The sequence below is a fragment of the Ranitomeya variabilis genome, chromosome 5 (assembly GCF_051348905.1).
Source record: "Ranitomeya variabilis isolate aRanVar5 chromosome 5, aRanVar5.hap1, whole genome shotgun sequence".
Classification (NCBI taxonomy): domain Eukaryota; kingdom Metazoa; phylum Chordata; class Amphibia; order Anura; family Dendrobatidae; genus Ranitomeya; species Ranitomeya variabilis.
Window position 1 is genome coordinate 102754591 of NC_135236.1, and position 27616 is coordinate 102782206.

At 46.2% G+C, this 27616-nt stretch overlaps 2 protein-coding genes and 1 long non-coding RNA gene across 4 annotated transcripts in view; 1 reads left to right on the plus strand and 2 right to left on the minus strand.

Annotated features, from left to right (window-relative positions):
- The window catches only part of GMCL1 (germ cell-less 1, spermatogenesis associated), a 158174-nt gene that overhangs the window by 127553 nt on the left and 3005 nt on the right, over positions 1 to 27616 (plus strand). For both annotated transcript variants that reach the window (XM_077263077.1, XM_077263078.1), the window contains 2 exons: positions 19175 to 19320; positions 20610 to 20697. In XM_077263077.1, coding sequence (XP_077119192.1) covers positions 19175 to 19320; positions 20610 to 20697 — 234 coding nt within the window. The remainder of the gene's footprint in view (positions 1 to 19174; positions 19321 to 20609; positions 20698 to 27616) is intronic.
- Positions 1 to 27616, minus strand: part of LOC143775209 (uncharacterized) — a 111672-nt gene that overhangs the window by 76699 nt on the left and 7357 nt on the right. The window lies entirely within an intron of this gene.
- On the minus strand, positions 8533 to 11234 carry LOC143773398 (uncharacterized). Its single transcript, XM_077260860.1, has 3 exons — positions 10660 to 11234; positions 10339 to 10501; positions 8533 to 9598 (listed from the first exon to the last, which is right to left on the minus strand). Exons 1-3 carry the CDS (start codon positions 10835 to 10837, stop codon positions 8875 to 8877), a joined length of 1065 nt encoding a protein of 354 aa, XP_077116975.1. The 5' UTR covers positions 10838 to 11234; the 3' UTR covers positions 8533 to 8874.

Below are 27616 nucleotides of genomic sequence, written 5' to 3' on the forward strand. Positions count from 1 at the left end.
CTGGTACCAGCCTATTGCACGGTACCAGTGGAACACCGTCGCAACACACACACACACACACACACACACACACACACACACACACACACACACACACACACACACACACACACTCTTACACCTACGCACACACACTTACCTACGCTCACACTCGCGCGCACGCTCACACTCGCGCGCGCTTATTCTCACTCGCGCACTCGCACGCACGCGCTCACGCACGCGCTCACTCTCTCTCGCGCGCGCTCGCTCTCTCTCTCGCGCGCTCGCTCTCTCTCTCTCGCGCTCACTCTCTCTCGCGCTCACTCTCTCTCGCGCTCACTCTCTCTCTCGCGCTCACTCTCTCTCTCGCGCTCACTCTCTCGCGCGCGCTCACTCTCTCTCGCGCGCGCTCACTCTCTCTCACGCGCGCTCACTCTCTCTCTCGCGCGCGCTCACTCTCTCTCTCGCGCGCGCTCACTCTCTCTCTCTCGCGCGCTCACTCTCTCTCGCGCGCGCGCTCACTCTCTCTCTCGCGCGCTCACTCTCTCTCTCGCGCGCTCACTCTCTCTCTCGCGCGCTCACTCTCTCTCTCGCGCGCTCACTCTCTCTCTCGCGCGCTCACTCTCTCTCTCGCGCGCTCACTCTCTCTCTCGCGCGCTCACTCTCTCGCGCGCTCACTCTCTCGCGCGCTCACTCTCTCGCGCGCTCACTCTCTCGCGCGCTCACTCTCTCGCGCGCTCACTCTCGCGCGCGCTCACTCTCTCGCGCGCGCTCACTCTCTCTCGCGCGCGCTCACTCTCTCTCGCGCGCGCTCACTCTCTCGCGCTCACTCTCTCTCGCGCGCGCTCACTCTCTCTCGCGCGCTCACTCTCTCTCGCGCGCGCTCACTCTCTCTCGCGCGCGCTCACTCTCTCTCGCGCGCGCTCACTCTCTCGCGCGCGCTCACTCTCTCTCTCTCGCGCGCGCGCTCTCTCTCTCGCGCGCGCGCTCACTCTCTCTCTCTCGCGCGCTCACTCTCTCTCTCTCGCGCGCTCACTCTCTCGCGCGCTCACTCTCTCGCGCGCGCGCGCTCACTCTCTCTCTCTCGCGCGCTCACTCTCTCTCTCGCGCTCACTCTCTCTCTCTCGCGCTCACTCTCTCTCTCTCGCGCTCACTCTCTCTCTCTCGCGCTCACTCTCTCTCGCGCTCACTCTCTCTCTCTCGCGCTCACTCTCTCTCTCTCTCGCGCTCACTCTCTCTCTCTCTCGCGCTCACTCTCTCTCTCTCGCGCTCACTCTCTCTCGCGCTCACTCTCTCGCGCGCTCACTCTCTCGCTCACTCTCTCGCGCGCTCACTCTCTCGCGCGCTCACTCTCTCGCGCGCTCACTCTCTCGCGCGCTCACTCTCTCGCGCGCTCACTCTCTCGCGCGCTCACTCTCTCGCGCGCTCACTCTCTCGCGCGCTCACTCTCTCGCGCGCTCACTCTCTCGCGCGCTCACTCTCTCGCGCGCGCTCACTCTCGCGCCCCTGTTCACTCTCGCGCGCGCTTATTCTCGCACGCTCTCGCACGCACTCGCGCACTTGCACGCACGCGCTCACTCTCGCGCCCCTGTTCACTCTCGCGCGCGCTTATTCTCGCACGCTCTCGCACGCACTCGCGCACTCGCACGCACGCGCTCACACTCATTCAAACTCACTCACATTCACACTAACACTCACATTCACACACTAACACACGCTAACATTCACACTCATACACTAACACACGCTAACATTCACACTCATACACTAACACACGCTAACATTCACACTCATACACTAACACACGCTAACATTCACACTCATACACTAACACACGCTAACATTCACACTCATACACTAACACACGCTAACATTCACACTCATACACTAACACACGCTAACATTCACACTCATACACTAACACACGCTAACATTCACACTCATACACTAACACACGCTAACATTCACACTCATACACTAACACACGCTAACATTCACACTCATACACATTCACACGCTCACATTCACACGCACGCTCACATTCACACGCACGCTCACTCACGCACACTCGTATTTACACGCTTACACTCAAGCTCGCTCACGTTCACTCACACGCTCGCATTCACATGGACTCATGCTCGCTCACACGCTCGCTCACGCTCACTCGTACACATTCACACGCTCGCATTGCATTCACACTCGTACACATTCACACACGCTCGCATTCACACTCGTACACATTCACACACGCTCGCATTCACACTCGTACACATTCACACACGCTCGCATTCACACTCGTACACATTCACACACGCTCGCATTCACACATTCACACTCGTACACATTCACACACGCTCGCATTCACACACTCACGCACACTCATGCTCACGCTCATTCACACGCACGCTCATGCTCACTCACATTCACACTCCTACTCGCACGCTCACACACTCACATTCGCATGCTCACATTCACACACTCATGCATCCTCTTGCGTGGTACCAGCAGTGAATCACCGTTGCGAACATACCGCCGCTGGGATCAGCCAAATGATTCACTGACCGCTGCCATCTTTGTACAGGAGGAGTGTATGCGCAGTTTTAATGTGACCACCACTATCTGTCTGCACAAAGATGGCAGCAGTCTGATTTACTGCACCTGCGCGAATTATGCAAAATATTTGTTCTGATCTCGACGGCAGATGCACGATGTGTCTACAGGCAGAGGAAGCCGGTCACATTAAAGGGGTTTTCCCAGGAACGAAAGTTCATTTTAAAAATTGTCTGTGTCTGACCGTGTACCGAACATACCACAGCTCCTGGGCAGGGGAAGAAGCAAAAGATAATACTGACATTACAGCAGGGGATCACAGTGGATTCATTTTGTGAGGTTAAATATTTCACTGACTGTTATTTTTAAATATTTTACCTCACAAAGGCTACGTTCACATTTGCGTTGTGCGCCGCAGCGTCGGCGCCGCAACGCACAACGCAAACAAAAACGCAGCAAAACGCATGCACAACGCTGCGTTTTGCGCCGCATGCGTCCTTTTTTTCATTGATTTTGGACGCAGCAAAAATGCAACTTGCTGCGTCCTCTGCGCCCAGACGCGGGCGCCGCAGCGAAGCATGCGGCGCAAAACGCAAGTGCGACGCATGTCCATGCGCCCCCATGTTAAATATAGGGGCGCATGACGCATGCGGCAACGCTGCGGCGCCCGACGCTGCGGCGCACACCGCAAATGTGAACGTAGCCAAAATGTATCCTCTGCGATCTCGTGCTGTAATGTCAGTATTGTCTTTTGCTTCCTCGCCTGCCCAGAAGATGTGGTATGTTCGGTACACGGTCAGACACAGACAATTTTTAAAAATAAACTTTTGTTCGTGGGAAAACCCCTTTTAAAAAGCAAATATCAATGCCAACATGGCTCTTCATAAAAAATATGCCAATGACAATGAAAGGAAAGCAGCAAAGGCACAACGGCGAAGACAGCAAAGGGCAAATGAGAGTCTTGAAGAGCAACAGCATCACTGGGACAAAAACAATGCATATAAGCGTAGGCGTCTTGCATCAGGAGACTCGTGTGCTTAAGTCATTAGATTATCACAGGATGCCATTAGGTAACAATAGCGCCGCATGCCTGCCCCCATCGTGACATTACCGCACTCCCTATGCGATAGCATCGGGCCTCCATCTAGTCTATTTATATAATTGCCTTAAATTGTCTGTCATCCATTTCCGTCTGGACGTCTTCGAATCCCACAATCCATCACACCGCACCGGAAGTACGCCGACCGCCATATTGGAATACCCAAGTGATGGGTATTCCAATATGGCATCCGCTGGTATTACCAGGCCCTTGTGCAGTACCACCAGCGGGTCATCGCCGGACCCTCCGGGTCGGCAGGGGAGCGGCAGCTGTCCATCATACTCACCTGCTCCCGGCGCATCTCTGCATGTCCCTGCTTCTCCAGCTTCGGCAGCTTCTTCCTGTGTTCAGCGGTACGATGTGACCACTGATCATAGGAAGAAGCCGCCGGCTCCCGGAGACCATCTGTCAGTGAAGCTGCCAGGGACCGTTCTGGGCGCAGGTGAGTATAAGGGGGAAGGTGAGCATTCCGATATTCACCTGTCCCCATTCCACCGCTGGGCGCCGCTCTGTCTTCTGCGTCTTCTGGCTGTGACGTTCAGGTCAGAGGGCGCGATGACGTGTTTAGTGCGCGCGCCGCCCTCTGCCTGAACAGTCACTGCAGAGGACGCGGAAGACTGAGCAGCGCCTGGCGGTGGAACGGGAACAGGTGAATATCGCAAGTGCCTGGGGCCTGCCCAGGGCAAGGGGTAACTGTCATTTTTTTTTTTTTTAATCGCATCTTATAGGGCCATAATCAACCATTATGCAGCATTATATGGCGCACAATTTCTATGGAGCATCTTATGGGGCCATAATCAACCTTTTTGCAATATTATATGGGGCTTGGGGACGAGATAATCTCAGTGCTGCAAAGCCTGCCCCCATCGAGACGTCACCACCTTCCCAAGGAGTGGTGCACTTTGGCAATAAACAAACTGACATTGCCAATGCCTCTGTTCTCAGACATTCAGTACACTGACACCCGGGGCACAGTGGGCAGTGACTCACTGCTACCCATCACCCCTCTCTCTGCCTGTGTGCCAGCAATCGCTATTTCCCTGCACTCAGTTGTATTCGTATCTATATGATCGCCTCCTGGGACAGAAGTAGAGGAGCTGTAATCGTCTCACTGCTCCGCCAGGAACTGCACCTGAACGCAGGCTACTTCCGACTTGCGCCCCATTCGAGGCTGAACTCACTGGGTAAGGAGAACGGTGCGATGAAGTCACTGCAGCGCCCACTGCCGTGCCAGACAGAAGAGAATGACGGCTGTGTTGGACGGTGAGGTTCCATTAGGTGAATATAAGCTTCTTTTTTTTTTCCCCTCAATTTAATTTTTCAATGAATGGGGGTTATCACAAGAGGTGTTGGCTGGGACATTGAGGGGCTGGCTGAAAAAGGTGGTAATTCTTGTGAAAGTGGTCATCAGAGCTAAATACCTGATCCATCAGGCAGAGAGTTGGGGGGGTTGCATTAGGGGTCCTGTTACCTTAGTATCGGACGCATTCCTTTACTTGGAGACTTAGGGTTCGAGGGGGCGCCATTAGCTTTTGACACCAAAATACCTTTTCCTGGCCCTGCATTGCTCTCAAGGGATTTCTCTTTTTAAACACCCTAAAATCTTGTTTGCTTTTGCAGCTGCTGCCTGACGTTGAGTACTGCTGCTTAGCGTACTTGTAACCAGAATACCAAAGTCCTTCTCCTGTTCTGTAATTTCAAGTATATTGCCATTTAATGTGCAGCATTAGGATTATTCCAGCTGTATTGCATTACTCTACATTTATCTCCATTAATCCTCATCTGCCTCACATGTAAAGCGCCATGGAATAAATGGCGCTATAATAATTAATAATAATAATCTGCCATGTGTTTGCCCATGCTGAAATATAATGGCTGTTTGCTCTGATTACCACAGAATCATCATTTAGGGTTGGGGACAATTCTTAGGCTACGTTCACATTTGCGTTGTGCGCCGCAGTGTCGTCGCCGCAACGCACAACGCAAACAAAAACGCAGTCAAACGCATGCACAACGCTGCGTTTTGCGCCGCATGAGTGCAACACATGCGGCGCAAAAACGCTGCGTTTTTTGAAAACGCAGTTGCGTTTGTAACAAGAAACGCAGCGTTTTGCGCCGCATGCGTTTTTTGGGCACTGAGTCATTCTTCTTTCCCCACCCCAAAAAAAAAATTTCTACACAATAGATAAGGACCACCAATGGCTAGAAGAGGGTTGGTGTTTATGTAATTGTGTATATATACCCTGGCAGAGATGAATTCCTCCCATTTTGCTGGTATTCATGATGGAGCATCCCATGGACAGTATCTACATGGATATGGAGATGGAATTTGCCTTGGCTCATGCCTATGCTGTTGCCTGTTCTCATCAAAGGGAAAGGGAAAAACGGAGATGGAGTTGTCGCCGCTTTTGGATACACCCTATCTTGGAAGTCCGGGAGAGCCGTGGAGCATACCATAGCTTGTTTGGCGAACTGAATGACAACCTGGAGAAATATTACGAATATACCAGGATGTCTCAGGACAGCTTCCGCTATCTTCTTCGTCGGGTGGAAGGAGACATTAGCAGGCAGGACACCCAGCTCCGGAGAGCTATTTCCGCAGAGGAGCGGCTGCTGGTGACTCTACGGTACGTAGCTGTTTGAATGACTGTGATATGTTCTTCCCTTTTATTTTTTGTATTTTTTTTTTTTGGGGGGGTTTGGTATGGTCAATGTACTTTTATAAATTACAATGTACTTTAATGTAATTTCTTTCTCTTCTTGGCAGTTTCCTGGCTACCGGAGAGACCTTGAGATCCCTTCATCTTCAGTTCCGGATTGGAGTCTCCACTCTTTCCGGAATTATTGCTGAGACATGCCGCGCTTTGTGGGATAATCTTCGTGAGGAATTTTTACCCGTCCCTACAAGAGAAATCTGGGAGGCCAACGCCCAGAAATTTGACCAAGTGTGTTCGTTTCCAAACTGTATTGGCGCGGTGGATGGAAAGCACATTCGGATTACCAAGCCAGGGAAAAGTGGATCCCTTTTCTACAACTATAAAAAATACTTTTCCACTGTGCTCATGGCAATTGCCGGTGCCGACTGCCGTTTTCTCGCAGTGGACATTGGTTCGTTTGGCCGTGCAAATGACTCACGCACATTTAAAGAGTCGGATATGGGCCAAAAATTATATGGGAACAATTTTAATTTCCCACAGCCACGACCTCTTCCCCACACCGAAGGCCCTGCGATGCCATTTGTTGTGGTTGGGGATGAGGCATTCCAAATGTCTGCCAACCTATTGAAACCCTACTCCAGTCGGGGCTTGGACCATACAAAAAGGGTTTTCAATTACAGGCTGTCCAGGGCCAGAAGGACTGTGGAGTGCGCCTTTGGCATCCTGGTCTCCAAATGGCGGATATTAGGATCCGCCATTAATCTGAAAACTGAGACAGTGGATGAGGTGGTGAAGGCTTGTGTGGTTCTCCACAATTTTATTCTGACCAAAGAGAGATTGAACGTGGAACTGGATGAACCCATAGCCAACACATTGCCCGATTACCAGGATCATCCTCTGAGGACAAGTGTGGAAATTGCACAGATGAGGGATCGTTTTGCGGCCTATTTTGTGTCAGATGTTGGCCGTGTGTCATGGCAAGATACAATGGTGTAGTGTTTATGTTTTACTGTTGGACTTTATTCTGGATGTAACTACACCAATAAATCCCTGTATTGTGATTGTGCTAAAAATATAATATGGTAATAAACTAATTCTACATTATGTGCAATATCCGTTTTGGTTGGTTTGGTTATGTCAAATTGGGCATCTACCTATAGTTCACTAATGTAATGTGCCTTATCTAAAAATTTGTAACCCTTTCTTTTTAAAATGTTGTTTAATAAAAAAGTTTTATAAGTTTTCTACCCTTTTTCAAAGAACAAATTTATGCCATAGCATATAACATATTTATTTGTTTGTCAGATCGCCGTTTATCGTTGTGTTTGACAGCAAAAACAACGATACCAGCGATGTTTTACAATGGTAACCAGGGTAAACATCGGGTTACCAAGCGCAGGGCCGCGCTTAGTAACCCGATGTTTACCATGGTTACCAGTGTTAAATGTAAAATTAAAAATACATATACTCATCTTCGCGTCCCCCGGCGTCCGCTTCCTTCACTGACTGAGCGCCGGCCGTAAAGTGAATGCACAGCACAGCGTTGATGTGACCGCTTTGCTGTGAGGGACGTCACTCAGTCAGTGCAGGGAAGCTGACGCCGGGGGATGCGATTGTGAGTATATGTTTTTTTTTTTTCCTTTAACACTGGTAACCAGGGTAAACATCGGAAGTGCGCCTTAGCAACCCGATGTTTACCATGGTTACCCGGGGACCTCGGCATCGTTGGTTGCTGGAGAGCTGTCACACAGACAGCTCTCCACCGACCAAATAGCGATGCTGCAGTGAATTGCATCGTTGTCTGTTTTGCTGCAGCATTGTTAAGTGTGAAGGTAACTTTACCGTATGTGTCCACGTTCAGGATTGCATCCGGATTTGCTCAGGTTTTTTCATCAGTATTTGTAAGCCAAAACCAGGAGTGGAACAATTAGAGGAAAAGTAGAATAGAAACATATGCTCCACTTCTGTATTTATCACCCACGCCTGGTTTTGGCTACAAATATTGATTTAAAATCCTGACCAAATCCGGATGCAATCCTGAGCGTGGACACATACCCTTAGTGTTTGAAAACAGCTCATACACTTTAGTGTTTGGAAACACCTCATACAGCAATGAGAGACATCCAAAAAAAGGTAAAAGTAAAAAATCCAAAAATACTGTCTGTCATTGCATATATGAGGTGTTTGAAGCACAAATAAACGGCGCACGGAGTGAATTGCCGAGAAGTGTACTTGAAAATAAGAACAAATATTGTATTCAAACTAATAATTTTTATTGGGGGGGTAACAGAAAAAAAAGGGAAAATAAACTTAGGGGGTATCAACATCCGCTACCAGCGGCGAATGGTAAGTGTGAGTTTTTGAACGGGGACGGGGAGAGGAAGAGGAGGAGGAGGAACCATAGTCAAGGAGGCTGGAAGGCAGGTCCAACCCCCCCCCGCAGGATATACTGGGGAGACCGGATCATCTGTAGGGGAGGGAGGAGGCAACACAAGTCTTTGGTATTTTTTACTTGGTTGGCCCTGGCTGCTCCTGCTGTGGCTAGAGCCACGGCGAGATGTTGGTGTCTGTACTGGAGCAGCCAGAACCTCACTTTGTGCCTCTGTGTGTCTCCTCTTTTTTTTTTTTTTTTTTCCCTCCCCCTGCGGCATCTCCCCCAGAAACACTCCTACGGGATGATGAGGGCCTGTCAGGAGCAGGAGTGGGCGGCACACTGGTATGGTGCCTGTGGTGGCGTCTCTCGGCACATGGACCTCGGTGGCGTGGCTGGAGTGGCTCTGCAGCAGTAGTCGGAGTCATGCTAGCCAGCGACGGCACTACGGGCATTGTCGCTGACTGCACGACCCGAGACTGCTGCAGAGCCCTCACGTAGGAAGTGTTGCAGTCCTGCATCACCGAAATCTGGAGTTCCGGCGTAAGGTTTTCCACCATGCCTTTTGCAATTGAACTTAAAAAATGTTTTGCCGGATTCGAGAGCTCGGCTTCCATATTTTCAAGGCGCTTTTCGATACTGGCCAGACGACTGTCCATTTTATCGTTAAACGCCTTGAAACAGTTCTGGAAAACCGTGCTCAAGTGCATAAATTCGGGCATGGCTGGCCTGTCCGAGGCCCGCTGGCGCTGTCGGGAATTCCCGAACGAAGGTGCGCCAGAGGCCTCGGGCAGGGGAAAACCTGATGGCCCGGCTGCCGGTTCTCCAGATGATGGTGGTGCAAGCCTGCTGTCGCTGTGGGAGGGCTGTGACGGGTCAGATGGCGATCCATGAAGTTCCGCTTCACAGGGGGGAGCTCGCTGGAGGGTGCTGCTGTGTGTCCTGTGAAAAGATAAGGAAAAAATTAGTCTTCAATTAATAACCTATCACATACGCCAACTCCTGTAAAAAAATTAACATTACATGACACATCAAAACATTACAATCCCGTCTCTCAGTCTGTGTGGCCTATAATAAATTGCTGATTGTTATCGCCAGCTGACCATTAGGGCTCACGATAACAATCATGGACATACCGACGGAAGAAAATGACTGTTCATTCCCGCTGCCAAAGGCAATGAATACCCCTGTCATTGTTTTAAAAAAATTTTGGTCAAAAAAAAGTTTCAAGATGCCGCCTATGTCGCCAAAATAGTCTAAAATTTAAGGTCAAGAAAAAAATTTAAAAAAACAAAAAAAAACCCCCTGATTTATCTGATCTGATCGCAGGAATGGCCATGACGTTAGGATCATGTGATCCAGACGTCATCATTATTCCTGCGATCAGAACTACACTGACTCAGAACGTAACCTGTCATGGACTACAAGGACTCACGCTTAACCAAATAAATTATGGGCTATATACCATTCCACTAGGGAAAAAGGATGGCCAATATGCTACGCTGACTGCATGGATGGGCAATACACTATGTGCCTGGGAAATATACTATGTGGATACGTGGCATGTGTACTATGTGGCTGCGATATAGTGGCCTGCCAATATACTATGTGTATGCGCAATGTACGTGGCTGGGCAATGTACTATGTGGCTGTGCAATATGGTATGTGGACAAAATACTTACTGTCGGCGGCTAAGGACCGGTCTTAAGAACTGCAGTGCCCTGCTGTACTTGTATGGCACCGACTTAGCCGCAGCAGCACCACTCCGCGATTGCTCCTCCTCTGTACGGAGCCCCTTATTGAAACGGTCCTTCATGGATCGCCATCTGGTCCTCAACTTTTTAACTGTGAATTTAAAAAAAAAAAAAAAAAAGGTTACATATTTAGCATTTTAAAAGGATAAAACAACCGTCTGCGATGCAAAGTTTAGGCGTTTATCGCATCACACAAGGTTGTGTTTATCCTGGCAAGATGGGTCATAACAGCGTCTCAGCAATACTCACTGAAGTTGCCTTTGTCCTTCGCTGAGGCACTGTCAAAGCCATCCCACAGCGACTTTGCCACCTCTGCCCACAAACGCCTCGACACCACCTGGTCCATGTGCCGGGGGTCACGGCTGTCCCACAACGGGCCACGCTCCTGGATGCTGGAGATCAGTAGGTCAACATCTATACTCTCCATGTGGTCCCGTTGTGAAACCTAGAAAAATTAGAAAACAAAAAGGTTACAAATATGCAAATATTAAAAACCACCATCACCTGGCATGATTTGTACCTTTGCCCTATCCTTGGACATTTGATGTATGTATATTTATGTTTTCTACACCTGTATTTTGGAATGTTTGTGTGCAGGGAGTTCAACTTTATGTAAAGCCCCCGTCTCACATAGCGAGATCGCTAGCGATATCGCTGCTGAGTCACAAGTTTTGTGACGCAACAGCGACCTCAGTAGCGATCTCACTATGTGTGACACGTAGCAGCGACCAGGCCCCTGCTGTGAGATCGCTGGTCGTGTCGGAATGGCCTGGACCTTTTTTTGATCGTTGACGTCCCGCTGACATCGCTGAATCGGTGTGTGTGACACCAATCCAGCGATGTCTTCACTGGTGAACAGGGTAAACATCGGGTTACTAAGCGCAGGGCCGCACTTAGTAACCCGATGTTTACCCTGGTTACCAGCGTAAATGTAAAAAAACAAACACTGCATACTCACCATCTGATGTCCGTCAGGTCCCTTGCCGTCTGCTGCCTGCTCTGACAGTGCCGCCGTACAGTGAGAGCACAGCACAGCAGGTACGTCACCGCTGCGCTCTGCTCTCACTGTACGGCGGCACTGTCAGAGCAGGAAGCAGACGGCAAGGGACCTGACGGACATCAGATGGTGAGTATGCAGTGTTTGTTTTTTTACATTTACGCTGGTAACCAGGGTAAACATCGGGTTACTAAGGCCCTGCGCTTAGTAACCCGATGTTTACCCTGGTTACCCGGGTGCTGCAGGGGGACTTCGGCATCGTTGAAGACAGTTTCAACGATGCCGAAGTCGTTCCCCTGATCGTTGGTCGCTGGAGAGAGCTGTCTGTGTGACAGCTCCCCAGCGACCACACAACGACTTACCAACGATCACGGCCAGGTCGTATCGCTGGTCGTGATCGTTGGTAAATCGCTATGTGAGACGGGGCCTTTACCTTCCCCCAATACTTGCTGCCCTGAAAAGCTATAATGTAATTAAACTTAGTAAACATCCCTAGTGAAAACAGGATGCTCCTCAAATGTAATGTGCCTCACAGCAGGATGCTACTCAAAAAAAAAAGATTAAAAAAAAAAAAAAAAAAAGATATATACTCACTTGCCGGCCTGACGCAACACCTTGGCCCCGACCTCGCTGCTCCCGCTGACTGCCTTCCCCCTCCTCACTTGAAGAAGCCTGTAAAAATTGTATACAAAAATTATTGTCAATGGTACAAATGGCAGCGAATAGTAAGCAACTGAACATAATTACTCACCGCACTCCCCCGCGCCGATTGGCCAGATTCGCATGGACTCGCCATTCTTGCAAGTTTGTTCTGCAATGAAAAAATGAGCAAAAAATCACATCCAAACCTAACAATAAAATTGGCATAAAAAATTAAAAATAGCACAATTGACTGTTGACTGATAGATAGGACAATGCAAACTGAAAAAACGACACCACAACGCCATACATTGCAAGAGAATACAATAGAAGAAACAATACAAGAATAGACCCAAACAAAATTTTTTCAACAACAGACACCAATGTCCAAATTTTTAAATCTAAAAAAAATGTACAGGGAAATAAAAAGGCACAATGAAATAGCAAACTGCACGCCATACTTTACAATAGCAACAAGACATGATCCAAAACAACACCATCTGGTGACATCTACCACAGAAATACATCTGGAAAAGGCGAAAAATACCATTCTAGATAATAAGCAATTAACATTACGGGACAACCGCTGTTACAAAATACAGCAACCCAAAAGATAAACCATAAAATAGAAAAGAAGACACATGAAATTTTACATAGAAAAATGGCCACACCAAAAATAAAAAAATATATACTACACACTTGGCAACGCAAACAGGCAAGGAAGGAGATATATGCCATACAGAAAAAGAACCATCAGAGATACCAAAAAAAAAAAAAGGGAAAATAAAATTGAAAATAGCATGGCATATAGCCGCACGGAACAATACAATACAAATGAAACATCATACATGTAGCCCCCCTACCAGCAAGAAAAGACACTCAAGAAAAGAAAAAAAAATGCCTGCCAACAGCATAATAAAACACAGCAAGACATGAGCCAAGAAAACGCCATACGGTTAACCCCAACAATAGAAACCAGAAAAAGACATGCACCAGAAATTTAACAAGAAAAAATCTGCCAAAAAAAATGCATTGAACAACCGCATGATACCAGAACAAACAAAAACCCATTAAAAAGAATCCAAAACCAAGCAAGGCCGAAGACAAGAAACCACAGCATATAACGCCAGAAGTAAATCAAAACCAGATAAAAAAACACAATTTTTCAATAACAACCCACAGTGCCATAACCGTACAATAGCACAGACCAAACATTGCACAAATTAAATAAAAATCAAAAAATAAAACACATAAAAATATTCAAGAGAAATATATACTTACAGGTTTGGCAAGCAGATTCTCCTCTCTGTGACTTTTCTCCTCACAGTCTGGTCAGCACTGAATAGCCTTGTGAAAGACAATGCCAGACCCCTTTTTTTTTTAGATATATATTGCTTTTTTAAAGTGTCTAGACAAAGTCTAGACAATGTTTTGCATTTTTAATTGGAAAACGCATGCGTCGTACAACGCACCACGACGCAAGTACTTGCGTCGTCTGCGTTGTCAATGCAAGTCAATGGGAAAAAAGGCGCATCGACGACGCAAACACGACGCATGCGTTTTGGAAAAAGTCTGCGCCGCCCAAAAAATGCAACATGTTGCGTTTGCCGCGCCCTAACGCCGCATGCGGCGTACAACGCACCAAAACGCATGACAACGCATGTACATGCGGCGCCATGCGGCCCCAATGTTAAAGATAGGGCCGCACGACGCATGCGTTTTGTTGCGGCGACGACGCTGCGGCGCACAACGCAAATGTGAACGTAGCCTTATTGTTGGGTTTTTATGTGTGGCCTTAGACTTGCATTTGCAGAATGTACATTGTATTTGACCACTAAGAAGGAATGAGACAATAAAAAGTGAAATTAGACATCTCCGACTGCGGTATAATGAGGTTTCTGGGTTTATCATTGTTCGTCATGCCTCTCCTTACAAGATATCCCCAGTGAACACGTTCTTGCAGCTTGTAGAAATTGTGCAGACTGTTAGGACGAGACGTCTGGTGTTTAGAGTTGCCGTTCATGGTTCACCTATCAGAATATTGATTTTATAAGGAAGATAAATGGGCGGCACACAGATGATCTGACAGGTATGGGTCACTGAGGGTGTACATACTTGTCCAGGATGTCTGCTCCCATCGATCTGACCTTATATGTTGCAGACTGCTAGAACAACTTGTGTAGAAAGTCTCCGTTATTACACAGAAACCAGCAGATGAAACCTGTCAACCAGTACTAACGAGCAGATTCCAGTAGGGAGCCTAATTTTTCTGATGTAGTAATCAATGGCGTATCTCCATTCTCTAGCCCGCTATATACTGGGATCATGAGAGCCGCCTTTGTGCGTCCTATGTGAAGGTAATGAATGTGAATTATTCTGGTATTATTACATTATTGACGTGGCATTGCTATTTTTAGGGCACATTTAATATGAACATCTCCTATTCTTTTCAGTAATAATGATATTTTACAGCTAGAACCCACCAGGCAGTTTTTATGCACTATGTATGTATGATGGAAGTATGAAAGTCGAAACTTCCCCCTCCCCCCCACTGAATTTAGGCTCTATAGAAATAATAGACAAAATGTGTGTCCGTGTGGTGAATGCAAAGACAGTTTTTGCCTAAAGGGTTTTAAAGAATTAAAGTGACAAAAGAGTTGTTCTTAAAGGGGCAGCAACCATGTAGTTGCTAAGGTGGGGCAATTTGGTAAGTCACTCTAAAGTCCGTAATTATAGCAACGTCTGTTGCAGAAGTAACTGGGGCCTCATTCATGAAAATTGCCTCACAGTAAGAGCATTCTGGTTGCCTATTGCAACCAAAGTGCAGCTTTCAGCATTGAAGCTGCTAAGGTAAAGTGAAAGCTAAACTCTGGATGCTGTGGACAACTAGACCAGTTTGACTGTGAGGCAGTCAAACATTTAAAAAATAAATAAAGGGAACACTAAAATGCCACAGCCTAGATATCTACTCAATATCAAAATGGAAAATTAAACTATAGGCTGATCCAACTTCAGTGGAAATGCCCCAAGTCAAGGAAATGATGTTCAGTAGTGTGTGTGGCCTCCATGTGCCTGTATGATCTCCCTACAATGCCTGGGCATGGTTCTGATGAGGCGGCTGATGTTCTCCTGAGGGAGCTCCTCCCAGACCTGGATTAAACCATCAGGGCTGTAAGCACAACACCCACTTGTGGACGTCTTGCTCTCATACAACCCTTGTGGAGTTTTTGTTTGACGATTTGAGCAGACACATGGATGTTAGTGGCCTTCTGGAGGTCATTTTGTAGGGCTCTGGCACCGCTCCTCCTGTTCCTCCTTGCACAAAGTAGTAGGTGGAGGTCCTCCTGTTGGGTTGTTGCCCTCCTACAGTCCCCTACATGTCTCCTGGTATCTGTTCTGTGCTCTGGACACTGTCGACAGACGCTGCTACCCTTCTTGCCACAGCTCACATTGATGTGCCATCCTGGATGAAATGCACTACCTGAGCAACTTCTGTGGGTTGCTACTGTGCCTCTAGGAGTGAGAACAATGACAAAATGCAAAAGTGACCAAAACAGCCAAAAAACATGAGAACCGAGAAATGATCTGTGGTCCTCACCTGCAGGACCACTACTTTATAGGAGTTGTCGTGCTAATGACCTATCATTTCTACCTGTTGTCTGTTCCATTTGCACAACAGCAGGAGAAATTGATTCACAATCAGTGTTGCTTCATAACTGGACAGGGTGATTTGACTTGGAGTTCCAATGTGTTTAAGTGTGTTCCCTTTATTTTTTGAGGTGTGTTTATACGAATCTATATATCTCTATCTCTCTCTTTATCTGGACAGCGCGGTGGCTCCGTGGTTAGCAGTGCAGCCTTGCAGCGTTGGGATCCTGGGTTAAAATCCCACCAAGGACAACATCTGCAAGGAGTTTTTATGTTCTCCCTGTGTTTGCGTAGGTTTCCTCCCACATTCCAAAAAAAAACAACATACAGATAGGGACTCTAGATTGTGAGCCCCATCAGGGACAGCGATGATAATGTGTGCAAACTGTAAAGCGCTGCGGAATATGTTAGTGCTATATAAAATTAAAGATTATTATCTCTCGCGCTCTCTCTTTCTCTATCTCTCTATATATCTAGCTATTAGATCAGTGTGATAACTAAGGACTGGTTTTTTTTTTTTTAAATGCTGCCCAAAAAACGACCATCTTTTGCGCAAGTTAATCGAAAAGCTAAGAAAGCAAAACTGTCTCAGAACAGAGGTCCAAAAGTCACCGGTATGAATGGAGTGGTAATAGGCATGTGCGACAACTACTATTATTACTGTGTATTTGTCTATAGGTGTATGGGTCGCAACGGGATCGGTGAGGATCTCAACATAATTGGTGGACCCCAGTTAGTAATACATTTATCATCTATCCTGATAACTATGCGCATAGGTCATATGTTGTTTATGGAAAAACCTTTAATAATTGCATATGTAAAATTGTGAGTTAATAGTTGAATAAAAAAAAATACAAAAAACATACCGTATATATTTACTGGCGCGTACCACGCTAACGAAGGCTTTCATTTCCTGAATCGGAAGCTACGACTGTGTCGACACATACTGTGGCAGGTTTTCTGCAGCACTTCTCAAACCTGTTTTCATAATGTGCGCTCAGATAAAGGCGGTTTGAAAAAAATAAAGTTGCAAACTTTTCAGAGCTAGCACACTAATGGGTTTTTAGATAACCCATTCTGTAACCAGCAATAATCATTACAACACAGAAGCAAGGGAAGGTAAAACATGCAAAAAATTTAATGAAACCGAATTGTAAAAGGTTTTAGCCCAAAATACATGCATTTAAAGATTGTCCATAACTTACCATAAATATGCATTTTTTTGTACATATTTTAAATGCTGCTGCTCTCCCAAATCTGGTGGTGGTTTTTTTTCCCCCACTTTTCCTGCACCAGTACATTCCTGAAATGACCCCTTGTCTTGTTAGCCAAGGAAAAATGATTCTTAAGAAAACACCCTTATAACAGTTGAGGGCCATGCCCACTTAAGCCTTACCCCTTAACGAGTGCCGATACGCCTTTTAATGGTGGCAGTTAAGGGTACTTATTCCTCAGCGCTGCTTTTTAATGGCGCACCCGCTGAGATCTGCCAGTTGGCAACAAGAAGAGATTTTTCCTGTTGGTTCATTTTGAAGGGGGGGTTCCACTGTTTAGGTACCTCAGGGGGTCTCCAAATGCGACATGGCACCCAGCTTTGCTTCCAGCCAATTTTGCGTTCTAAAAGTCAAACGGTGCTCTCTCCCTTCTGAGCCCTGCCATGCGCCCAAACAGTGGCTTTTCCCCACATACAGGGTATCTGTGTACTCGGGAGAAATTGCACAACAAATTGTGTGATCCATTTTCCCCTGATAGCCTTGTGAAAACAAAGTTTGGGTGTAAAGTAAATTTTTTGTGAAACAAGTACAATGTTAATATTTTCCTTCCACATTGCTTTAGTTCTTGTGAAGCACCTGAAGGGTTAATACACTTCTTGAGTGTGGTTGTGAGCAGCATGAGGGGTGCAGTTTTTAGAATGGTGTCACTTTTGGGTATTTTCTGTCAAATTGACCCCCCAAACTGAGATACATGTGATTTAAGGGCACAACAATAAAAAAATTTAACATTTCAAAATTTTTGCCAAATTTCCATTTTTTTCATACATAAACGCTAGTCATAGCAAAGAAATTTTACCAATAACATGAAGTACAATATGTCACGAAAAAACATTCTCAGAATCAGTGGAAACCGTTGAAGCGTTCCAGAGTTATAACCTCAAAGTGACAGTCGTCAGAATTGTAAAAATTGGGTTGGTCATTAAATAAAAAAATTGGCTCGGTCACTAAGGGGTTAAAATACTAGATTTGTATACAGGTAAAACTGGGTGATAATTAAGAAAAGCTGGAGACGCAAGAACAAAAGAAACTCATCAGATTCACGAGAGCAGCAACATTTACAAGAGGTAAAAAAATATATATATTTGACACTTGATGGGTCCTCTTTTTTTTTTTTTTTTTTTTTTTTTACACGGGGTATTCTCGTTTTGTGAAATTGACATGGTTACTCAAGTTAGAAAAAGCAAGTCAATTGCAAACTTACATATTTTCATGCTATCTACTGTCATTCTCCTGATATGCACGCTTTTATCTAGTGTACAGTTTGTTGTCAGTGAGGTTGACCAGCAGAGCCTGGCCTAGTATGCACATTCCAGGAGAGCAGTTGACTCCAGAGATACCATCCTTCCCTCTTCAGCCCATTGATTTCTGTAGAGCGCTTTGCTGCTCACCTTCTTCCCCCTGCATGTCTGCTTGCGAGCAAGCTGCTATTATCAGTTCTGCAAAATCCCCAGCACCCACCTATCACTGCTTCTAGACCAGCTTTCCTAATGACTGCTCTTACTGTCCTGAGCCGAGTGCTTCTTCAAAAGCCCTAGTATCAATATATTTATATGTAGAGATGACAATGTACGCTTCAGAACAATCACAGACTATTAATGTGTTATACTATCTAGCTGCTGACCAGAACTGTTGCTCAAGGAGTAGCAACAAGGAACTTAGGAGAATGGAGAACTATCTGCTGCTTTAAAACCATGGTGAAAAGTAACAGTTTAAAAGAGGTTGTCCACTACTTTTACACAAGTGACCGATTCTTAGGATAGGTCATCAATGTCCCATCGACTGGGGTCTGGCACCCCCACCGATCAGCTGTTATCAGTATTGGCGGCCACTGGCTGTAATTACTCAGTTGCCGGCTGCTCCATCTTCTGGAAGTGGCAAATCAATAGGAGGTGTTTGTGTAGTACCCTGCGGCGGCAACTTTCAGAAGACTGAGCAGCTCCACAAGTGAGTATTTGTGGCCGTCGGTCGCCGACACCAATAACGACTGATTGGCGGGGGCGCCGGGAGCAGAGCTTTGGCCGATCAGACATTGATGACCTGTCCTAAGGATAGGTCATTAATGTAAACCTCTTGAAATAAAAACAATGCCACAGAAGGTGTCAATATCCTTTTAATATGACAAAATGATTAGGTTATCACATCTTTCTTTGGGGTTTGTAATCAAACTTCCATCTCATATGTTCACATTTCTAAACTTTCTTTTCAGTATTGTTGGAGATGGACTGGATTTAACTTTGGATTTGACTTGTTGGTCACATACACGAATCGCTACATAATTTTCAAGAGGAACACCTTAAATCAGCCATGTAGTGGATCAGTCAGTCTGCAGGCTCAAAGGAACATTGCATTCAGGTACGATATGGCGCTTCTGCCATTGAGACGCAAGGAATAAAAAAAAAAAAGTAGTGTTTGCTGTCATAAATACAAATTACTACTAGAAACTGCTAGTACTTTTCCTCTGAAGTCTAGACTTGTTAGCTATTTCACATTGCAAAGTTTGTCCTTAGTCTTCAGATTTAAGGAAAACTTAGTTGAGAATGGAGGCCAGGAATGAGGGAACTAGTGACACTAGTCACGGAGGTAGGTCCCCAATGCCTTCAACCCGCCCTGCTCTCCTTCATGGCAGGTCTTCCTTTTAATGTGTGTATAGGGAAAGACCAGTCAGTCCAGCGGAATGGGGTGTAGAGAAGCCAGCGGGGTGCTACATTTGTGACTTGCCGTCTTAGTCACCTCATCCTTGACCCCGATCTTCAACTATGCTTTCTCTGACATGCCACAGCATTTCAGAGCAGACCATAAATGAATATTATGCTGAAGCCGGTCTCTGGTTCATGCGTCCGGTGGCTTGAGCAGCATGAATTAATAAATTATAATCACTGATTTGAGTCGTGATCGAGATCCTGTTTGTAATTATGATCATTATTAGTACTGTTGCAGATTTTAGCTTTCAGCAGAATTATCAGTTCTCAGATATTGTGGGGAAATGACTGTTTTACTTGGGACATACAGCAATCATTATCTGCATCATCACAACAATTGGGCTACAAGGAAGGAACTAAAACAAGCAAAACTGGGAGGTCACACAGTACAGTCAACAAATAAGCTACAAACATTAACAAATTAACGGATAACACCGCATCATTTACTGCTCACTCAATGCAGTCCCACTACATAAGCCTGCAGCTGTTGTAAAGTCCAACAGTTACTGAGACTTTAGACTACTGCTTACCTGCTTTGGTATATAGACCCTCATGCACATTAGATTACCAATTACCATTTTCGACGGTACAGACTGATCTGATTGGTGAGGGAGGGCCTCCTGAGTTGAGAGTTCGCCTGTATGGAGGAGCCAAAAAACAGGCAATCCCTGCATGTGTTGTGGCTATCGAACATCCCTGAGACATGCAGCCAGGTGGACCCGAACATATTTTCCGAAGACACTCCGCACCCGAGCATGCTCTGATAACACTTTATGTGATCACGTTCGCTCATCACTAATAGAGAGCTGTGGCTCGTTGAGAGCCACAGACTTGTATATGCTGGGTAAAGGACCCACATTACATTTGGTTTTAGTTTTTTTTAGTTTTTTTTCATCTTTTTACTTTAGTCCTGCTTAATGTGAACGTCCATTGTATTCACAGGTTACGCTTGGTGTCCTTTGATACAAATGGTAAAGTAATTTGCAGTCGGACCAGTGGCTATCAGATCCTTAGCCTTGAGAAAGATCAGGTACGTGTTGCGTTCGTTGGGTTGCGTTAAATAATCCAGAGCTCCAGTCGTGTTTTCTAAGGAGGTTGTGCTATAAATAAGTATGGAGGAGAATCTGGCTGGCCTTAATAAGATCACCGGGGAAGGGAGCTGGACAGTGACTAGAGACTAGTTGTTAATAGGACTGTAAATAGCATTTCTTTGCAAGGACCATATCCGCTCACAGTCCCGGTGTGTTTATTACCACTTCATTTAATCAGTACTAAGCAGTCACTTGAGGGTAAACATCTAATCAGTCATTTATGCATCTGTGATATATCTTGTTAGTGCCGATTGTCTTTTCTTTTTTTTTTTTTTTTAAGTGGGAATTTCATTTAAATAAGTGAGACTATATAATTGCTTTCATAGTGACATCTGTTTCTGCTACGCTGGAAAGTAACTATAACCATTATTTTTCTTTATTTCCTTGTTTACAAGTTCCGCTCAAGGGCTTCTGACGTAATGCTGGTTTATACTGGCCAATGGCGTCCGTTAAACGCCTGCCAATCGGCTAAACATTTGCTGATTCGCGGTCATTTAATAGCCTGTTTTAGATAAGCCAGCCGTACATCTGATGCACACAGAACAATCTGTAATAGATCGTTTTGTGCACATAGACTGCCTTCCACACACATGCACACTCGGCATGGCCAGCTGTGTGTGCATGTGCCAAAATAGTAAGGGGATTAGCCACAGGCAGACATCACTGCTGGTGACTTATCTCATATCAAAACAAGCGTGCCCAATTGTTGTCTCCATTATCATCTGTCTTTTGGGGGACGGTGGGAGAACCTCCTATTCTCCAAACACCTTACTTGGTCGTCTAGAAAAAAAAAAATGGCATACACTTTTTTTTTTTTTTTTCAATAAGCGCCTGCTAGCAAAATGCCACCGTTTGCCTGTACAGTGGGATATGGCACATCTTTCTGTCAAACATTTCCTAGATTGCACACAGGATTGAAAGGGTTCTTCAGAATTACAAAATTGATGGCTTATGCTTTGCACCAGGTATCCGACTATTGGGGAGTCTGACTCCAGGCACTGGAACAACATCTATCATACATTTATGAAATTTCCTGTGTGTATGCTTTAATGAGGATATTTCACTAGTTTGAGCATGTTAAACTAGCCACATCATGTTATAGTGTTTTCAGAAGTGAGTAAAATGTAATCCTCCTCTCTGTTGTGGGGTTAATAGCTTGCAAACTTTAAGTTTAGTTTTGTTATAGTTTAACTTGGTGTTACCAGAGATTTGTCTTTGGGGGCGTGTACTTCTTCCCCTGCATGAGGCTGACCAATCATAAGCAGGCGGCATCATGGAGGGGAGAAAGGAACCCACCCTCCTCTCATCACTGTTTTCTGCAGATACCGTGTAGATACAGCAGAGCTGAGTTATGTATCATTGCAAACAATTCCACATGTCATGTCTGTGTGGGTAGGAGGGGAGATAAAAGCTGACAGCCATGTGAGATGAGATCTGGAATTGCTGTGCTTGTAATGATGCAGAACTCTGCATTTACAGTGTAGAGCTGCATCTGAGCTGTGTTCACAAGACAGCAACAATAAAATAATGCTGTAAGTTCTGTCTACAAGGCTTTGTTATCTAATACATCAGGCTCCATGATATTTCCATTTCATTGGACACGTATTGAGACAGTCCATCAAGCCAGATGACACCATTCCTACTAGAGTGCTACACGAAGAGTTTCGGGCGCTCTGACATTTATGATGTTTGGAGAGCAGTTTTAGGGAAAAGATAAATTTGCAGGCAGCTGCCCCGTGTCTCATCTCCGATTTATAGTTTTTTATATGCAAATTATGCGTTTTGATTAGATGGCTTGCTATACAGTGTATTGAAGTGTTACACTGATATATGGGTTTTTTCATATTCACTTGACACTGGATTTTGGTGAACAAGGAAAAAATAGCATCGCTTCTGACTGATACAGAAGTAAGGCCCCTCTCTTGTAATTACTGTCAGCCACACAAACAAATGTCAGATCTCCAAATAAAATAAAGTGTGCATATGACCTATTAATGATTTTAAGAAATTATTTGTATTAGGCACATACTAAAAACAGCCATAACGGCATGATTAATAGATGATAAAGAAGTCTACACAAGAAAGCAGAAGGTGGGTAGCTCAGCACCCCCAAAGTCCAACTCTCCATAGAATCCGTGAAGAGCAGTAGATTACAATACAGAGCCACTTCATTGGCAGCAGAGATGACTGTGTGCGAGTTATGTCATTATTTTAGAATGCCACTTAAGGTTTACAGATGCCCTTGTCTTCAAGGATTTTGTTGGGGGCTATCATAGGTCAGTGTGATATGGAAAGCTTAGATGGCCACAAATCCAGTCCTAGGATCTTAATTTGGTGTTTTGTCTATCATGGACTTCTGACTGTACATTTAGTGATGCAGACAAACCTGCATAAAATATTGCTTATTTTCTATTTTACTTATACAGCGCTATATACAATGGGGAAATTAAGTATTTGATACACGGCCAATTTTGCAAGTTTTCCTACCTACAAAAAATTGAGATGTCTGTAATTTTTATCATAGGTACACTTCAACTGTGAGAGACAGAATCGAAAAGTAAAAAACAGAAAATCATATTGTATGATCTTTACATAATTAAATTGCATTTTATTGCATGAAATAAGTATTTGATCACCTACCAATCAGCAATTGTTTTCTTTCTCATAGACCTGTTAGTTTTTCTTTAAGAGGCCCTCCCACTCTGCACTCATTATCTGCATTAATTGCACCTGTTTGAGCATGTAGACTGGTGTCTTTTTTTTTACAGATGAGCTCAATCAGACTCCAACCTCTTCACCATGGCCAAGGCCAAAGAGCTGTCTAAGAACACCAGGGACAAAATTGTAGACCTGCACAAGGCTGTGAGGGGCTACAGGACAATAGGCAAGCAGCTTGGTGAGAAGGCAACAACTGTTGGCGCAATTATTAAAAGATGGAAGAAACAAGATGACGGTCACTCTTCCTCAGCCTGGTGCTCCATGCATGATCTCGCCTCGTGGAGAAAGGATGATCCTGAGAAAGGTCAGGAATCTGTACAGAACTACAGTAAATGACCTTAAGAGAGCTGGGACCACTGTCGTGTGTGGAGGAAGAAGGATGAGTACAACCCCAAGAATACTGTCCCAACCTTAAAGCTAGGTGGGGGTATCCCCATACTTTGGGGGTGCTTTTCCGCAAAGGGGACAGGATGACTGCACCATATTGTAGAGAGGATGGATGGGGTCATGCATCATGAGATTTTGGCGAACAACCTGCTTCCCTCAGTAAGAGCATTGAAGATGGGAGTTTGGAGGCTGCTGGCTGGCCGGTGTCAGTAGGGATATTGAAGTCACCCAAGATGATGGTGGGGACATCAGCAGAGAGAAAGTGAAGAAGCCAGGAGGAGAATTGGTCAATGAAGGCAGTGGCTGAGCCCGGTGGTCGGTATATGAGAGCCATTTTGAGATTAGAGGGAGAGTAGATATGGACTGAGTGAACCTCGAAAAAAGGGAGAATAAGGGAGGGTGGGGGTTGGATAGAGTGAAGGCGCAGTTTTTGGAAAGAAGGATACCCACTCCTCCGCCATATCTGTTGCCAGAGCGAGGAGTGTGGGTAAGTTGGAGGCCACCGTAACTCAGTGCAGAAGGGGAGGCCATGTCATCGTGCGTCAGCCATGTCTCCGTGAGGGCCAGGAAGGAAAGGTTGCGGGAAATAAAGAGATTGTGGATCACGTGGAACTTGTTGCAGATGGAGTGGGCATTCCAAAGTGCTCCAGAGAGAGGAAGCAGGGGGGTTGGGGGTCAGTGGCACAGATTTTAAGTGTGAGGCATTGCAGTAGTTTCTCTTAGGCCGGGATCACACATACGCGAGATACGGCCGAGTCTCTCAGATGAAAACCCAGCTCTGGCGCCGGCACTCCGGAGCTGAGCGTGCATTCGCACAGCAATACATGGAGCTGCACGCTCCTCTCCGGAGTGTTGGCACCAGAGTTGGGTTTTCACCTGCGAGACTTGGCCGTATCTCGCATATGTGTGATCCCGGCCTTAGTGTGAGAAGGATAGGGTGAGAATTAGTGGGATGTATGAGGCGGGGGAGCCAGGATTGGGGGATATGTCGCCAGCAGTGAGAAGGAGCAGAGAAAGGGAAAGCAAGTGGGTGAATGAGAGTGATCGGCTTATATTATATTTTAGTAGGAGAGGTCTGAAGTTAAGAGGCAGGTCTGCAGATGAAGGGGGGTAAGAGAGAGGGGGAGATAGTTATTTGGTTCGAGAGTACAGGGGTTTGGGGATAGCGAAGGAGAGTGAGGATTAGTGGAGCAAAAACGGTGAGGGCAAATGTCAGCATGGTTAAAGAGCAGGGGAAGAAAAGAAAGGCATGTAAAAGTAGAAGACAGTGATTAGTCTTTCTGGACTATTTCTGGTATATTTCTGATGTTACATTTAATAGATGTCACACTTCAAATGATGTCACATCTGATAAAGGTCATACCTGACCTGCTCCATTCAACTTATACCATTCAAGTATCCTCCACAGCCACCCACACAGACGGACATACACTAGACCTCATCTTCACCCGCCTCTGTTCCATATCTAATCTCACAACCTCTCCCTTCCCCCTATCTGATCACCATCTACTTACCTTCTCATCCTTTTCCTCCTCACCCGCCCCCCATTTCCAGCCACTAGCACATCCTGGTAGAAGCCTTGCTCACCTAGACGCTCACAGACTCTCTCTACCTCTGTCCTCCATATCTTCACTCCACGACACAGATAGCGCCACTGCTTTCTATAACTCCACCCTCACATCAGCCATAGACTCAGTCTCCCCTCTCATGCATGGCAAAGTGCGACAAATCAATAGGTAACCCTGGCACGACAATCTCAACAAAAACCGTCGACAAGCATCCAGGGTCTTGGAGCGGCGTTGGAAGGAAACACACCTGCCAGATGACATCACTGCTTTCAAACAAGCTACACTTGACTTCAAATTAGCCCTCACCTCTGCTAAACAGACCAATTTCACAAACCTTGTATCTTCATTATCCTACAACCCAAAACAACTGTTCAGCACATTTAACTCTCTCCTCTGCCCACCACTGCCACCTCCAACTCCCCTCATCTCTTCCGAGGACTTTGCCACCTACTTCAAAAATAAGATCGACCAAACAAACCTTTACTGTTCCACCACCCCAACCACTCCATATCCCAGAACTCTGCCCTTCCCTAATAACCTCCCTCTCCAACATCACTGAAAGAAAGCTTACTCACCTCCTTTCGAAATCACACCTCACCACCTGTGCACTTGACCCCATCCCTACCCACCTGCTCCCCAACCTCACTAACACTGTCACTGTCTTCAAACATGCCACCATCACACCCATCCTCAAAAAAACAAACCTTGACCCAACTGCTATGCCCAACTATCGCCCCATATCACTGCTCCCGTTTGCTTCAAAACTCCTTGAGCAGCATGTCCATGCTCAACTTTCCTCCCACCTCTCATCTAACTCTCTCCTTGACCACCTCCAATCTGGCTTCCGCCCCCACCACTCTACTGAAACTGCCATGACCAAAATTAGTAATGACTTACAGCCAAAGCCAACAGACAGTTCTCCATCCTCCTCATTCTCGACCTGTCCTCTGCCTTCGACACAGTTGTCCACTGCCTACTGCTACCGATTTTTTTTTTTCCCTTGGCATCAAAGACCTTGCCCTGTCCTGGATTTCCTCATACCTTTCCGACCACACATTTAGCGTTTCCCACTCCCACACTACCTCCTCATCCCTCCCTCTCTCTGTTAGTGTCCCTCAAGGCTCTGTCCTGGGGCCCCTACTTTTTTCCATCTATACCCTTGACCTAGGACAACTCATAAAGTCCTATGGCTTCCAGTACCACCTGTATGCGGGCGACACTCAGATCTTCCTCTCTGGCCCAGATGTCACCTCCCTGCTGTCCAGAATCCCGGAGTGTCTTATCAGCCATATCCTCCTTCACCTCTCGCTTCCTAAAACTCAATGTAGACAAAACCGAATTCATCATCTTTCCTCCACCTTGCATATCTCCCCTACCCGATCTATCTATTATGGTAAACGGCATCACGCTCTCTCCCGCACCTGCAATCCGCTGCCTCAGAGTAAAGGCCCCGTCTCACATGGTGATTTACCAACGATCACGACCAGCGATACGACCTGGCCGTGATCGTTGGTAAGTCGTTGTGTGGTCGCTGGGGAGCTGTCACACAGACAGCTCTCTCCAGCGACCAACGATCAGGGGAACGACTTCGGCATCGTTGAAACTGTCTTCAACGATGCCGAAGTCCCCCTGCAGCACCCGGGTAACCAGGGTAAACATCGGGTTACTAAGCGCAGGGCCGCGCTTAGTAACCCGATGTTTACCCTGGTTACCAAAAAAAAAAACAGTACATACTCGCCTTTCGGTGTCCGTCAGGTCCCTTGCTGTCTGCTTCCTGCTCTGACTGAGCCGCCGTACAGTGAGAGCAGAGCGCAGCGGTGACGTCACTGCTGTGCTGCGCTCTCACTGTACGGCCGGATCTCAGTCAGAGCAGGAAGCAGACGGCAAGGGACCTGACGGACATCAGATGGTGAGTATGTACTGTTTTTTTTTTTTTACATTTACGCTGGTAACCAGGGTAAACATCGGGTTACTAAGCGCGGCCCTGCGCTTAGTAACCCGATGTTTACCCTGGTTACCAGTGAAGACATCGCTGGATCGCTGTCACACACACCGATTCAGCGATGTCAGCGGGACCTCAACGACCAAAAAAAGGTCCAGGCCATTCCGACACGACCAGCGATCTCGCAGCAGGGGCCTGATCGCTGGTACGTGTCACACATAGCGAGATCGCTACTGAGGTCGC

Coding starts and splice junctions, on each gene's coding strand:
- LOC143773398 (XM_077260860.1), bottom strand. CDS start 10,837: ATGGAGAGTATAGATGTTGACCTACTGATCTCCAGCATCCAGGAGCGT. Junction 10,502..10,659: donor GAAGGACAAAGGCAACTTCA/GTGAGTATTGCT, acceptor TTAAATTCACAG/TTAAAAAGTTGAGGACCAGA. Junction 9,599..10,338: donor CCGGTCCTTAGCCGCCGACA/GTAAGTATTTTG, acceptor ATCTTTTCACAG/GACACACAGCAGCACCCTCC.